At 43.7% G+C, this 14303-nt stretch overlaps 1 protein-coding gene across 2 annotated transcripts in view; it reads left to right on the forward strand.

Annotated features, from left to right (window-relative positions):
* Positions 1-14303, forward strand: part of PCF11 (PCF11 cleavage and polyadenylation factor subunit) — a 190569-nt gene that overhangs the window by 157735 nt on the left and 18531 nt on the right. For both annotated transcript variants that reach the window (XM_068136301.2, XM_078768552.1), the window contains 4 exons: positions 2545-2626; positions 2858-2968; positions 3123-3318; positions 10269-10452. In XM_068136301.2, the coding sequence (XP_067992402.2) occupies positions 2545-2626; positions 2858-2968; positions 3123-3318; positions 10269-10452 (573 nt within the window). The remainder of the gene's footprint in view (positions 1-2544; positions 2627-2857; positions 2969-3122; positions 3319-10268; positions 10453-14303) is intronic.

The following is a 14303-nucleotide window of genomic DNA, read 5'->3' on the forward strand; positions in this document are numbered from 1 at the left end:
TGATCATCAATTTGGTTTCAGACCTGGTCACTCTGCTCTGGACATGCTGCTTCTGCTGTCTCAACAATGGATGGAGGTCTTCAATGCCAAACAGGAAATTAGAGCTGTCTCCCTTGACATATCACGTGCCTTTGATACTGTCTGGCACCTCGCTCTGCTCACCAAACTCTCCTCCTTTGGTATCCATGGAAATCTCCACGCATGGCTGGCGGACTTCCTCTCTAGTCGTAGTCAACGTGTGGCCCTGAATGGGTTTCTCTCATCTCCTCTTCCTGTTCAGGCTGGAGTTCCCCAAGGCAGTGTTCTGGGCCCTGTGCTCTTTCTGGTCTTCATCAATGATCTCTCCGACTCTCTTGAAAATCCTCTCTATCTCTTTGCTGATGACTCCACTCTCTGCCGCTCCATTCCTCATCCCTCAGATTTTACAGTCTGCAGCCTCCTCACTCTCTGCAGACCTGGACAAAATCACAGACTGGGCAAACAAGTGGAACATGTCTTTCAATCCTGACAAATCTCACACTCTTACGATGTCTCTCCGAAAAGACCGACTGGACAACCCTCCCATCCACTTTCTGAATAATCCTCTCCAAGAAGTTCTGTCACTCAAGCTTTTGGGTCTCACTATCTGCCATGATCTTTCCTGGGAAAACCACATTTCAAATCTGGCCTCCAAAGCCAGTCACCGACTGGGCATCCTCCGTCGTGCGAAGTCCTTCCTTGGCACACCTGAGCTCCTCACCACATATAAGGCTTTCATCTGCAGCTCAATGGAATACTGTTCCCCCCTCTGGGCTGGTGCTCCTGCCTCACACCTAGCTCGTCTTCACGCTGTTGAAACCAAAGCGTTCAGAATCATTGGAATCTCCCGCGATGAAGCTACCTCCGAGGGCCTTTCACTTACTCACCGCAGGCAGGTTGGTGGTCTTTCTGTCTTCTACCGACTCCTCTCCGGCCTTGCTCCCCCAGCTCTCTCTGCGCTCTGTCCCCCAAATATTCCTACAGGTCGCACAAGATCTTCCTGCAACCCTCTTATCTTATGGTTAAACTGCCAAAATCAAGACTCACTGCTCACCTTCACTCCTTCATTCCTATTTTCTCCCGCCTCTGGAACAAACTCTCTTCAATCCCACTCCTCCCTCCAGGTCTTTAAAACAGCTGTTCACCACCATCTCCTATCTTCCCCCATCCAAAACCTTGATCTTTTCTACCCCCACTAATTTCACCCAAAATCCACTTTTTTGAAATACCAACTTCTTTCATGGAAGTCCTTGGTGTACTGTGTTTATACTTCTCCCCCCCCCCCCCCCCCTTTTCCCACGCCGCCTTCCCCCAATCCCGCTCCCTCCCACACATTCCCGATGTCCCTGCTCTCAAATGTTGTGTTTATGTGCTTCCCCTTCTCTCCCCATCTTGTCTACTGCTCCCCTTTTTATATACTTTGTTTGTTTGTCTCTTTGATTTCTTTTTGTGATAAATGTTAGCTCTTTCACGAGCCTCGATTCTGTATACAAAAAAAAAAAATCTGGGAAGTTGGAAAATCAGTCAAGTGCTTATAAGTTTCGGTTATAACTTCAAATATAAAATAAGTTTTACAAGTAGTGTGTGTGTGTGTGTCCGTGTGTGTCTGATGTCTGATGTCCGGCTTCCTTCTTGTGACTAGAGTTCAGCAATTGGTCTTTATTTTGATTCCCGAAAACTTTCTGCAAGAAGTTACTTCTCCTTGGACAGATAAAGATCAGTAAAATGGATGAAAGAAAAGAATTACCATGAATAAAGAATTGAGGTTAAACAGGTGTTGTCTGTTGTTGTACACTCTGAAGGTGATGGATTGTTATGGGGAAAACTTGTGTATGTTTCTATGATGCTTTCTTGATCCAGCTGGTCGTGCTTGATTTCTCATTGTACGGTGTGTCCTGTTCATTAATCTTTGTGTTGTCACTTGGAAGCTTTATTTACCAAAAGCAAATCTCACGTCTTCTCTTCTTTCAGTGGACTTGTTCATCAATGGAGAAAAATAGTTGTTAATTAGTAATTGCCCCTAGCCTGGTGTTGGCTTAGTGGTTCGAGTGCCAGCTTGGGATCCTCGGATCCTGAGTTCGAATCCCGGTCGATCTTTGAATTAACGCCTGGGGGGTTGACTCAGCCGGTCATCCTTCTGAGGTGGGCAAATCGAGTGCCAGATTGCTGGGATGAATGCGCCGGTGTGTGCCTCGGTTTGGAATAGGTACACCGTATGCCTGCGTGTCGTAAGAGTCGACTAAAGGCTTGGCGTCTGGAAGGACATCCGGCCATGAAAGAACATCGCCTCAAAAAGGGAACCATAATTATTGTCATGGAGCCCGCAAGGCTAACCCCCGCTCTAGCAGGGAAAACGGTCTTTAAAAGGGAATTTATTAGTAATTGCCCCAAACAATAAGGCAAATGTGCTCTTCTTTGCCCGATGCTCGAGTTTAGAATAACTAGCTTCTAAGTTACAATTTATTGAATAGGCATTCTATTTCTGAGGTTGTTAATTTTTTCATTCTTGTTCTTTCTCTTTGTTAGGGCCCACAAACGCACATGTCCAATGACCCTTCGTACATACAAGGTCTTGCTCAATGTCTCGTTGCGACAGAAACTAGTGCAGGTGAGTCTCATTGGGCCTCAGTTGATCACGAAAGTGAATAATTGTCATTTTCTGTAAAACAAAATCTTTCCATTACCTCACCTCCCGTACCCCTACCTTGATACAATTCAAAGGATTTTATCCTTGTAAATGAAACACTGATAACACAAACTTTAATTAGATGCTTTTTCTGCTTTTCTCATTCCTGTCCATTTCCATTTACACTTGATCTCAATGTTGTTGAATATACAGAGAGACCGCCCCAGCAAGCAAATCACATTGGCCAGTTGGATATTAATGCCTTGTTCGCTCAGCTTTTGGCTGTTGGAATAATCGGAACCCAGGCTGGAGGTACTGCCAAAGGTGAGAAGGAGTCTCGCATTTATTTCAACATCTGTATTGTTTTTTGGATTAGTGCTTTGTAACCCACGTTCAGTGACCACTCCGGAAGTCCATCCGTTCCCCATCCTTGTACTTGATCTGCCGACAAAGACTTAATGCCCATATTTGGTGACAGAGGATGCAGGTGACGTGGCTCAAACCAAGGAGAACATTGGAGTAGATGAAGGCGAGGCCGTGGCGGGGGGCTCGGCATTGCAAAGTGGGAGACAAGGGGTCGACCAGATGCAGGAGGAGGAGGAGGATGAGGAAGAGACCGAACTGGATGACGACGTCCCAGATATAACCGGATTCCATTTGGAAGACCTAAAGCAGTGAGTGTGAACCAATTGACACTGTTTGGAGGGGATGGGGGAGGAAGTAGGGGGGGGGGGGGGTTAAGGCATTTCGGCGCAGGTTAACTCGAGAAGGTAACCAGGTAGAGAGATGGGCAGCATTCCAGTATTTAGACTTTCTGTGAAAAGGTGTGTGGCTGTTTTTAATGTTTTTATTATTTTTATTTTTTCTTGACCAACTCAGCTGATTCTGATTTGACACTCACGGAGGGATACAGAACAGACATATGGCAAGGGCCCAAGGCAACATCACTCTATCTTTAACATGAAATATGACAACATTGGTAGACTAGAACGGCACTCAGTGGATAAGAGAACATACCTCCACCTGGTTGGCCATATCACTCAATGGTGATGAATCACTTTCAAAATTATACTAGCTGGATCCGGATCTTCACGAAAATGGAATCTATTCTTCCTTGTCACACACACACCTGTGCAACAAGTTTCGTCCAAATCAGTCCACAACTTTTTGAGATATCCTGCTCTGTATCGTTTTTTGCCCCATCTCCCAATGGTGAAGAATCACTTAAAAATTTAAATAATTCGCATGTCCGAATCCATATCAGATCTTCACCAAAATCAAATCGATTCATCCTTGTCAGACACCCAACCGGTCCACCAAGTTTTGTCCAAATCCATCCACAACTTTTTGAAATATCCTGCTATGTATCGTTTTTGACCCTATCTCCCAATGGTGAAGACTCACTTTAAAAATTATTATAGCCGAATCCGGATCTTCACCAAAATCTAATCATTTCGTCCGTGTCACATACGCTACATCTCTGCCAAATTTCATCCGAATCCGTCCAAAGCTTTTTGAGATATTTTGTTCACAAACGGACAGACACACAAACAGAGAGGGGTGAAAACATAACCTCCATCCACCTTTGGTGGCGGAGGTAATAATTAATAAACAAACATAGGATATGGGATTTTTCTCTGCAAAATTTGAGGCTCTCAGAGAATATGAATAAACGACGTAGTCAGGGTCTAGACATATATGAAAAGTCAGTTTTGAACCTTGAAGAATTTGGTCCAAAAATGTTTAACCAAATCCCAATGTATTTTTGGAACAACAGCCATAAACTAAAAATTGATGTCGATTATAAGTAATAAATGGTCTACTTGGAAGCAAAGATAGCCCAGTGTGTACCAGTGGCCATCAATATCAGACACTTGTACATTTAGTCGAGGAATGTGTGGAGATTGAGCAGGTCCTTTGCAGAACTACAGAGGCCACTGATGCTGCAATGAAATGGCTCTTATCACTAGCTAGATCTTCAATTATAATTGGTTGCAAGATCATACCAAAGAAAGAAAATACAATAAATAACTAGAACTGCCACTTTATAACTGCTGGCAGATAAGTTTCCTCCGCCTTCTCGCTTTCATACAACCCCGCTTTCACATTATTATATATATTTTTCACACACACACACATTGACACCCCCACACACACATCCGCACACACACATCCCCACACACACATCCCCACACACACATCCCCACACACACATCCCCACACACACATCCCCAAACACAAATCCCCACACACACAAACACACATCCCCACACACAAATCCCCACACACACATCCCCACACCCACATCCCCACACCCACACCCCCACACACACATCCCCACACACACATCCCCACACACACATCCCCACACACACATCCCCACACACACATCCCCACACACACATCCCCACACACACATCCCCACACACACATCCCCACACACACATCCCCACACACACATCGCCACACACACATCCCCACACACACATCCCCACACACACATCCCCACACACACATCCCCACACACACATCCCCACACACACATCCCCACACACACATCCCCACACACACATCCTCACACACACATCCCCACACACACATCCCCACACACACATCCTCACACACACATCCTCACACACACATCCCCACACACACATCCACACACACATCCACACACACACACACACACACACACACACACACACATCCACACACACATCCACACACACATCCACACACACATCCACACACACATCCACACACACATCCACACACACACATATACACACACATCCCCACACACACATACACATAGTATTACACTAAGTGTGTCATTTTATTGCACTAGGTGTCATTTTATTACATTCGGTCTCATTTTATTACACGAAGTGTGCCATTTTATTACATTCGGTATCATTTTATAACGTTCGGTCTCATTTTATTACACTAAGTGTGTCATTTTATTACATTCGGTGTCATTTTATAACATTCGGTCTCATTTAATTACACAAAGTGTGCCATTTTATTACATTCGGTGTCATTTTATAACATTCGGTCTCATTTTATTTCACTAAGTGTGTCATTTTATTACATTCGGTCTCATTTTATTACACTAAGTGTGTCATTTTGTTATACTCGGTGTCATTTTATTACATTCGGTGTCATTTTATAACATTCGGTCTCATTTTATTACACCAAGTGTGTCATTTTATAACATTCGGTTTCATTTTATTACACCAAGTGTGTCATTTTATAACATTCGGTTTCATTTTATTGCACTAAGTGTGTCATTTTATTACACTCGGTGTCATTTTATTACACTAGGTGTCATTTTATTACACTCGGTGTCATTTTATTACACTAAGAGTGTCATTTTATTCCACTGGGTGTCATTTTATTACACTCGGTGTCATTTTATTACGAACAGTGTCATTTTATTACACTAAGTGTGTCATTTTATTACACTAAGTGTGTCATTTTATTACACTTGATGCCATTTTATTACACTCGGTGCCATTTTATTACACTAAGTGTGTCATTTTATTACACTAAGTGTGTCATTTTATTACACGAGGTGTCATTTTATTACACTAAGTGTGTCATTTTATTACACTCGGTGTCATTTTATTGCACTCGGTGTCATTTTATTACATTCGGTGTCATTTTATTACACTAAGTGTGTCATTTTATTACATTCGGTGTCATTTTATTACATTCGGTGTCATTTTATTACATTCAGTGTCATTTTATTACACTAAGTGTGTCATTTTATTACATTCGGTGTCATTTTATTACATTCGGAGTCATTTTATTACACTGTGTCATTTTATTACACTAAGTGTGTCATTTTATTGCACTCGGTGTCATTTTATTACATTCGGTGTCATTTTATTACATTCGGTGTCATTTTATTACATTCAGTGTCATTTTATTGCACTAAGTGTGTCATTTTATTACATTCGGTGTCATTTTATTGCACTAAGTGTGTCATTTTATTACATTCGGTGTCATTTTATTACATTTGGAGTCATTTTATTACACTGTGTGTCATTTTATTACACTAAGTGTGTCATTTTATTGCACTCGGTGTCATTTTATTGCACCCGGTGTCATTTTATTACACAAAGTATGTTATTTTATTACACAAAGTGTGTTATTTTATTCCACAAAGTGTGTTATTTTATTACACAAAGTGTGTTATTTTATTACACTCGGGGTCATTTTATTACTCTTGGTGTCATTTTATTACACAAACTGTGTCATTTTATTACACGAAGTGTGCCATTTTATTACACAAAGTGTGTCATTTTATTACACGAGGTGCCATTTTATTGCACTAAGTGTGTCATTTTATTACAGTAGGTGTCATTTTATTACAGCAAGTGTCATTTTATTACACGAAGCGTCATTTTATTACGTTCGGTGTGTACTTTTATTACGCTGTGTGCCCTGTCATTGCGCTGTGTGCGCTGTCATTACGCTGTGTGCGCTGTTATTACGCTGTGTGCGCTGTTATTACGGTGTGTGCGCTGTTATTACGCTGTGTGCGCTGTTATTACGCTGTGTGCGCTGTTATTACGCTGTGTGCGCTGTTATTACGGTGTGTGCGCTGTTATTACGGTGTGTGCGCTGTTATTACGCTGTGTGCGCTGTTATTACGCTGTGTGCGCTGTTATTACGCTGTGTGCGCTGTTATTATGCTGTGTGCGCTGTTATTATGCTGTGTGCGCTGTTATTACGCTGTGTGCGCTGTTATTATGCTGTGCGCGCTGTTATTACGCTGTGCGCGCTGTTATTACGCTGTGCGCGCTGTTATTACGCTGTGCGCGCTGTTATTACGCTGTGCGCGCTGTTATTACGCTGTACGTGCTGTTATTACGCTGTGCGCGCTGTTATTACGCTGTGCGCGCTGTTATTACGCTGTGCGCGCTGTTATTACGCTGTGCGCGCTGTTATTACGCTGTGCGCGCTGTTATTACGCTGTGCGCGCTGTTATTACGCTGTGCGCGCTGTTATTACGCTGTGCGCGCTGTTATTACGCTGTGCGTGCTGTTATTACGCTGTGCGCGCTGTTATTACGCTGTGCGCGCTGTTATTACGCTGTGCGCGCTGTTATTACGCTGTGCGCGCTGTTATTACGCTGTGCGCGCTGTTTTTACGCTGTGCGCGCTGTTATTACGCTGTGCGCGCTGTTATTGCGCTGTTATGACGCTGTGCGCGCTGTTATTGCGCTGTTATTACGCTGTGCGCGCTGTTATTACGCTGTGCGCGCTGTTATTACGCTGTGCGCGCTGTTATTACGCTGTGCGCGCTGTTATTACGCTGTGCGCGCTGTTATTACGCTGTGCGCGCTGTTATTACGCTGTGCGCGCTGTTATTACGCTGTGCGCGCTGTTATTACGCTGTTATTGTGCTGTATGTGCGTGCGTGTAAAGCAGCCCCAAACTTTGCATGCATACTTCTTGACCTCCAAGGGAGTGCATTAGTGAAAACTGGGTGTTTGGGTGTGTTCAAACACCCCTTTTGAAGATCATTTGCACTAAAATTTACAGCAACTAGAAACCCCCACCTTTAGTCATCCTGCGTTCAGCTCAGGGTCTTAATTCCGCCATTTTGTCTGCTCAGCTCAAATACGCCTTGCCTCAGTACAGGTTGGTTTCTGTACAACAAAGCTGAAAACTCGGTGTTAGGGTGTGTTGAAACACCCCTTATGAAGATCATTTACGCTAAAATTTACACTACAACTAGAAACAGCCCCAACTTTGGTCATCCTGCATTCAGCTCAGGGTCTTAATAATTCCACCATTTTGTCTGCTGAGCTCAAAAATGCCCTACCTCAGAACAGGTCGGTTTCTGTACAATAAAGCTTCATATCGACGAATGGTAATATTGCTGATCTTCATACCTACAAATCACTGTATTCCTGTCCACATCACGATCCTTATAAACACCAGTGTTTGTGCCTTTATTTAATTTCCACACATATTTTTCATCTAACATGCGATAAGCTCGATAATCTCTTCAACTGAATCTAATTTCAAAATTTGAACTCTGGTATTGACCTGAGCAGCACTTCTGACTGTTATAAAACTTTTCATTTGTCCAATTCTGACAAAGTTGGAAACTCCAGGCACCTCCAACAGTTTCGTTGGAGGTGCTTGCTTGAGTGCTTAAGCCACTTAGCGAGTGCTCTCCAAGCAGCTTGGTAATGGAAAATGCCGCTGCCTTCCCCTCAACTCTCCTCACGCTGCCTTCCCCTCAACTCTCCGCACGCTGGCTTCCCGTCAACTCTTTACATGCTGCCTTCCCCTCAACTCTCCTCACGCTGCCTTCCCCTCAACTCTCCGCACGCTGGCTTCCCCTCAACTCTCCGCACGCTGGCTTCCCGTCAACTCTTTACACGCTGGCTTCCCCTCAACTCTTTACACGCTGCCTTCCCCTCAACTCTCCACACGCTGCCGTGCCCTCAACTCTCTGCACGCTGCCTTCCCCTCAACTCTGCAACCTGCCTTCCCCTCAACTCTCGGCATGCTGCCTTCCCCTCAACTCTACGCATGCTGCCTTCCCCTCAACTCTCCCCATGCTGGCTTCCCCTCAACTCTCCACATGCTGCCTTCCCCTCAACTCTGCACATGCTGGCTTCCCCTCAACTCTATGCACGCTGCCTTCCCCTCAACTCTCCGCATGCTGCCTTCCCCTCAACTCTCCACACGCTGGCTTCCCCTCAACTCTCCGCATGCTGGCTTCCCCTCAACTCTCCGCACGCTGGCTTGCCTTCAGCTCTCCGCACGCTGGCTTGCCTTCAACTCTCCGCACGCTGGCTTGCCTTCAACTCTCCGCACGCTGGCTTACCCTCAACTCTCTGCACGCTGCCTTCCCCTCAACTCTCCGCACGCTGCCTTCCCCTCAACTCTCCGCACGCTGCCTTCCCCTCAACTCTCCGCACGCTGCCTTCCCCTCAACTCTCCTCATGCTGCCTTCACCTCAACTCTCCGCACGCTGCCTTCCCCTGAACTCTCCACACGCTGGCTTCCCCTCAACTGTCCTCATGCTGGCTTCCCCTCAACTCTCCACACGCTGACTTCCCCTCAACTGTCCTCACGCTGGCTTCCCCTAAACTCTCCGCACGCTGCCTTCCCCTGAACTCTCCACACGCTGGCTTCCCCTCAACTCTCGTCACGCTGCCTTCCCCTCAACTCTCCTCCATGCCCCCTACTCATCACCATTCCACTCTCTCCCTCTCCTCCCTTCCCTTACCTTTGTCCTCCCCTTACCTCCCTCTCACCTCCCCTTTCCCTCCCCCTGCCCTCCCCTCCTCCCTCCTGTCTCCTTCCTCCCCTCACCCCACTTCCCTCCACCCCGCCCCCTCCACTTCATTTTCCTGTCTTGAAGCAACTGCATTACCCGGCAATACCGGGTAACTTTGTTCATCTTGTATACAAGAACAATTTTCCTTTGGATGACCTTGTTGAGTGACTTGAGAGCAAAACACTCATCAAACATCAATCTCATGTTTTGCAACATTCTTCTACATTGACTGTTCTGCCTTTGCCTTTTGGCCATTGTAATGAGCCAGTACGTGATGACCTCACATCCGCAATGTTGTTTTCTTGCATGCATGCAGGCGCTACGACTGTGTTATCACACGTCTGTACACCGGAATCCAATGCTACTCGTGTGGAATGCGCTTCACAGCAGCACAAACTGAGGTGTACGCCGACCACCTGGACTGGCATTACAGAATGAATCGCATGGATAAAGATGTCACTCGTAAAGTGACTCATCGCAAGTGGTACTACTCTATAACGGTAAGGCTCACAAGTGTGCCTTGCAACGGCTCTGTTGAAGTTCATTTTACACACCTGTACCGGGATCAAGTTTATTTTACCCACCTGCACCGGGATCAAGTTCATTTTACACACCTGCACCGGGATTAAGTTTATTTTACACACTTTAGAAGGTCCTTTCCTTATTTGGCCTCCCTTGCAAGATAATTAACTTGGTTAAAAGCTTTCACGACAACATGACGGTTGCAGTCAGCACTGGGGCTGTTAAGCAGCGACCCCTTCGGCATCAGCCATTGCGTGAAGCAGGGTTGCATGCTCGCACCTACCCCTTTTTCTATTATATTTGGCTGTAGTCTTGAGGGCAACTGAGGACACAACTTGGTGGGGTGTTCTTAAGAACCACATGTGGTGGTGGCCTCTTCAATCTCAGAAGACTCAAAGCTGACAACAATGTACGCAAGAAGTGCATTAAGGAACTGTTGTACGCTGAAAGACGCTGCACTGCCGTTTACCAACCTGCTAGATACGCAAAGAATGTTAAATACCTTCAACGCTGCATCCACCTCTTTTTGTCTCTCAATAAATGTGAAGGAAACTGAACTACTTTTTCAGTCCCCGCTAATTATTCCTATAGTGGAGACACCAAAAGTATTCCTGAACGTTGAAGCACTCAAGACTGCACGTTTCCCTCCAGACTTTGTCGACCCCTCGACGGACAGCCGATGATGACGCACCTGTACTGTGTTTAAGTTCATTTTACACACCGACAGTGCATTCAGAAAGTATTCAGACTCCTTCACTTTTTCACATTTTGTTATGTTGCAGCATCATGCTGAAATCGTTTAAATTCATTTTTTCCCTCATCAATCTACACTCAATACCCCAATACCCCATAATGACAAAGAGAAAACAGGATTTTAGAAAGTTTTGTAAATTTATTAAAAAGAAAAAACTGAAATATCACATTGACATAAGTATTCATACCCTTTGCTATGACACTTGAAATTTAGCTCAGGTGCCTCCCATTTCTCTTGATCATCTTTGAGATGTTTCTACACCTTGATTGGAGTCGCCCTCTGGTAAATTCAATTGATTGGACCTGATTTGGAAAGGCACACACCTGTCTATATAAGGTCTCACAGCTGACTGCGTATCAGAGCAAAAACCAAGCCATGAGGTCGAAGGAACTGCCTGCAGAGCTCAGAGACAGGATTGTGTGGAGGCACAGATCTGGGAAAGCTTACAAAAAAATTCTGCTGCATTGAAGGTTCCCAAGAGCACAGTGGCCTCCATAGTTCTTAAATGGAAGAAGTTTGGAACAACCAGGACTCTTCCTCGAGCTGGCCGCCCGGTCAAACTGAGCAATCGGGGGAGAAGGGCCTTGGTAAGAGATGTGACAAAGAACCCGATGGTCACTCTGGCTGAGCTCCAGAGATCCTGTGTGGAGATGGGAGAAACTTCCAGAAGGACAACCATCACTGCAATACCCCACCGATCTGGGCTCTATGGCAGGGTGGCCAGACGGAAGCCTCTCCTCGGTGAAAGACAAATACTTTTTTGTGATGTTACAGTTTAAAAAACCAGCCTGGTGTTGGCTTAACAGTTAGGGTGCTGGCTTGGGATCCTCAGCCTGTCATCCTTCCGAGGTCGGCGAATTGAGTACCAGCTCACTGGTAATTGGGGCACTGCATCAGCGGCACAAATGCACTTCCAGAGAAATGATGCCATAGGCTGCATACGAAACAACAACAACAGTTAAAAAAACCAACCCGGGGGTACCGCCCCTAAAAATTCCAGAAATCCATCACGATGGTCATGATGTCATCTCATGGTCATGATGTCATCACGATGGTCATGATGTCATCTCATCGTGATGTTCATGCAAAGATGAACTGATTAGATTTTGGGTACAACAACAACAAAGATGAAATGATTAGATTTTGGGTACAACAACAACAAAGATGAACTGATTAGATTTTGGGTACAACAACAACAAAGATGAACTGATTAGATTTTGGGTACAACAACAACAAAGATTAAATGATTAGATTTTGGGTACAACAACAAAGATGAACTGATTAGATTTTGGGTACAACAACAAAGATGAACTGATTAGATTTTGGGTACAACAACAACAAAGATTAAATGATTAGATTTTGGGTACAACAACAACAAAGATGAACTGATTATATTTTGGGTACAACAACAAAGATTAAATGATTAGATTTTGGGTACAACAACAAAGATGAACTGATTAGATTTTGGGTACAACAACAAAGATGAACTGATTAGATTTTGGGTACAACAACAACAACGATGAACTTATTAGATTTTGGGTACAACAACAACAAAGATGAACTGATTAGAGTTTGGGTACAACAACAACAAAGATTAAATGATTAGATTTTGGGTACAACAACAACAAAGATGAACTGATTAGATTTTGGGTACAACAACAACAAAGATTAAATGATTAGATTTTGGGTACAACAACAACAAAGATTAAATGATTAGATTTTGGGTACAACAACAACAAAGATGAATTGATTAGATTTTGGGTACAACAACAACAAAGATGAACTGATTAGATTTTGGGTACAACAACAACAAAGATGAACTGATTAGATTTTGGGTACAACAACAACAAAGTTGAATTGATTAGATTTTGGGTACAACAACAACAAAGATGAACTGATTAGATTTTGGGTACAACAACAAAGATTAAATGATTAGATTTTGGGTACAACAACAAAGATGAAATTCTTAGATTTTGGGTACAACAACAACAAAGATTAAATGATTAGATTTTGGGTACAACAACAACAAAGATTAAATGATTAGATTTTGGGTACAACAACAACAAAGATGAATTGATTAGATTTTGGGTACAACAACAACAAAGATGAAATGATTAGATTTTGGGTACAACAACAACAAAGATAAAATTATTCGATTTTGGGTACAACAACAACAAAGATAAAATTATTCGATTTTGGGTACAACAACAACAATAAAGATTAAATGATTAGATTTTGGGTACAACAACAACAAAGATGAAATGATTGAATTTTGGGTACAACAACAACAAAGATGAACTGATTAGATTTTGGGTACAACAACAACAAAGATGAAATGTTTGAATTTTGGGTACAACAACAACAAAGATGAACTGATTAGATTTTGGGTACAACAACAACAAAGATGAACTGATTAGATTTTGGGTACAACAACAACAAAGATGAACTGATTAGATTTTGGGTACAACAACAACAAAGATGAACTGATTAGATTTTGGGTACAACAACAACAAAGATGAACTGATTAGATTTTGGGTACAACAACAACAAAGATGAACTGATCAGAATAAAATCAGCTGTTCCTGTTGGTTTCCTCTGCTGGGTATTGCATTTCACAGCAAAGACTCAACCATGAGTACCAAGGAGCTTTTCAAAGACTTTTCTAAAAAGACCTCTGGTATATAGTTGTGGAAAGGCACAGATCAGGGGATGGATATAAAGATATTTCAAAGGCCTTGAATATCCTTTGGAGCATGGTCAAGCCAATCATGAAGAAGTGGAAGGCGTATGGTACCACCAAGACCCTGCCTCGATCATGCCGGTCCTCCAAACTGGATGACCAAGCAAGGAGGAGCTGATCAGAGAGGCCACCAAGAGGCCAATGGCAACTTTGAAAGAGCTACAGGCCTTTATGACAAAGACTGGTCGCTGTGGGCATGTGACAATATCCCAAGCACTCCACAAGTCTTGCCTATTTGGATGGGTGGCAAAAAGGAAGCCATGACAAAAAAGCCCAACTTGATGACCCTTTTGAGGAATGCAAAAAAACACTTCAGCTTCAGAAGCCATGTGGCA

Source organism: Myxine glutinosa, chromosome 14, assembly GCF_964187855.1.
Source record: "Myxine glutinosa chromosome 14, kmMyxGlut1.1, whole genome shotgun sequence".
In the NCBI taxonomy this organism is placed as follows: domain Eukaryota; kingdom Metazoa; phylum Chordata; class Myxini; order Myxiniformes; family Myxinidae; genus Myxine; species Myxine glutinosa.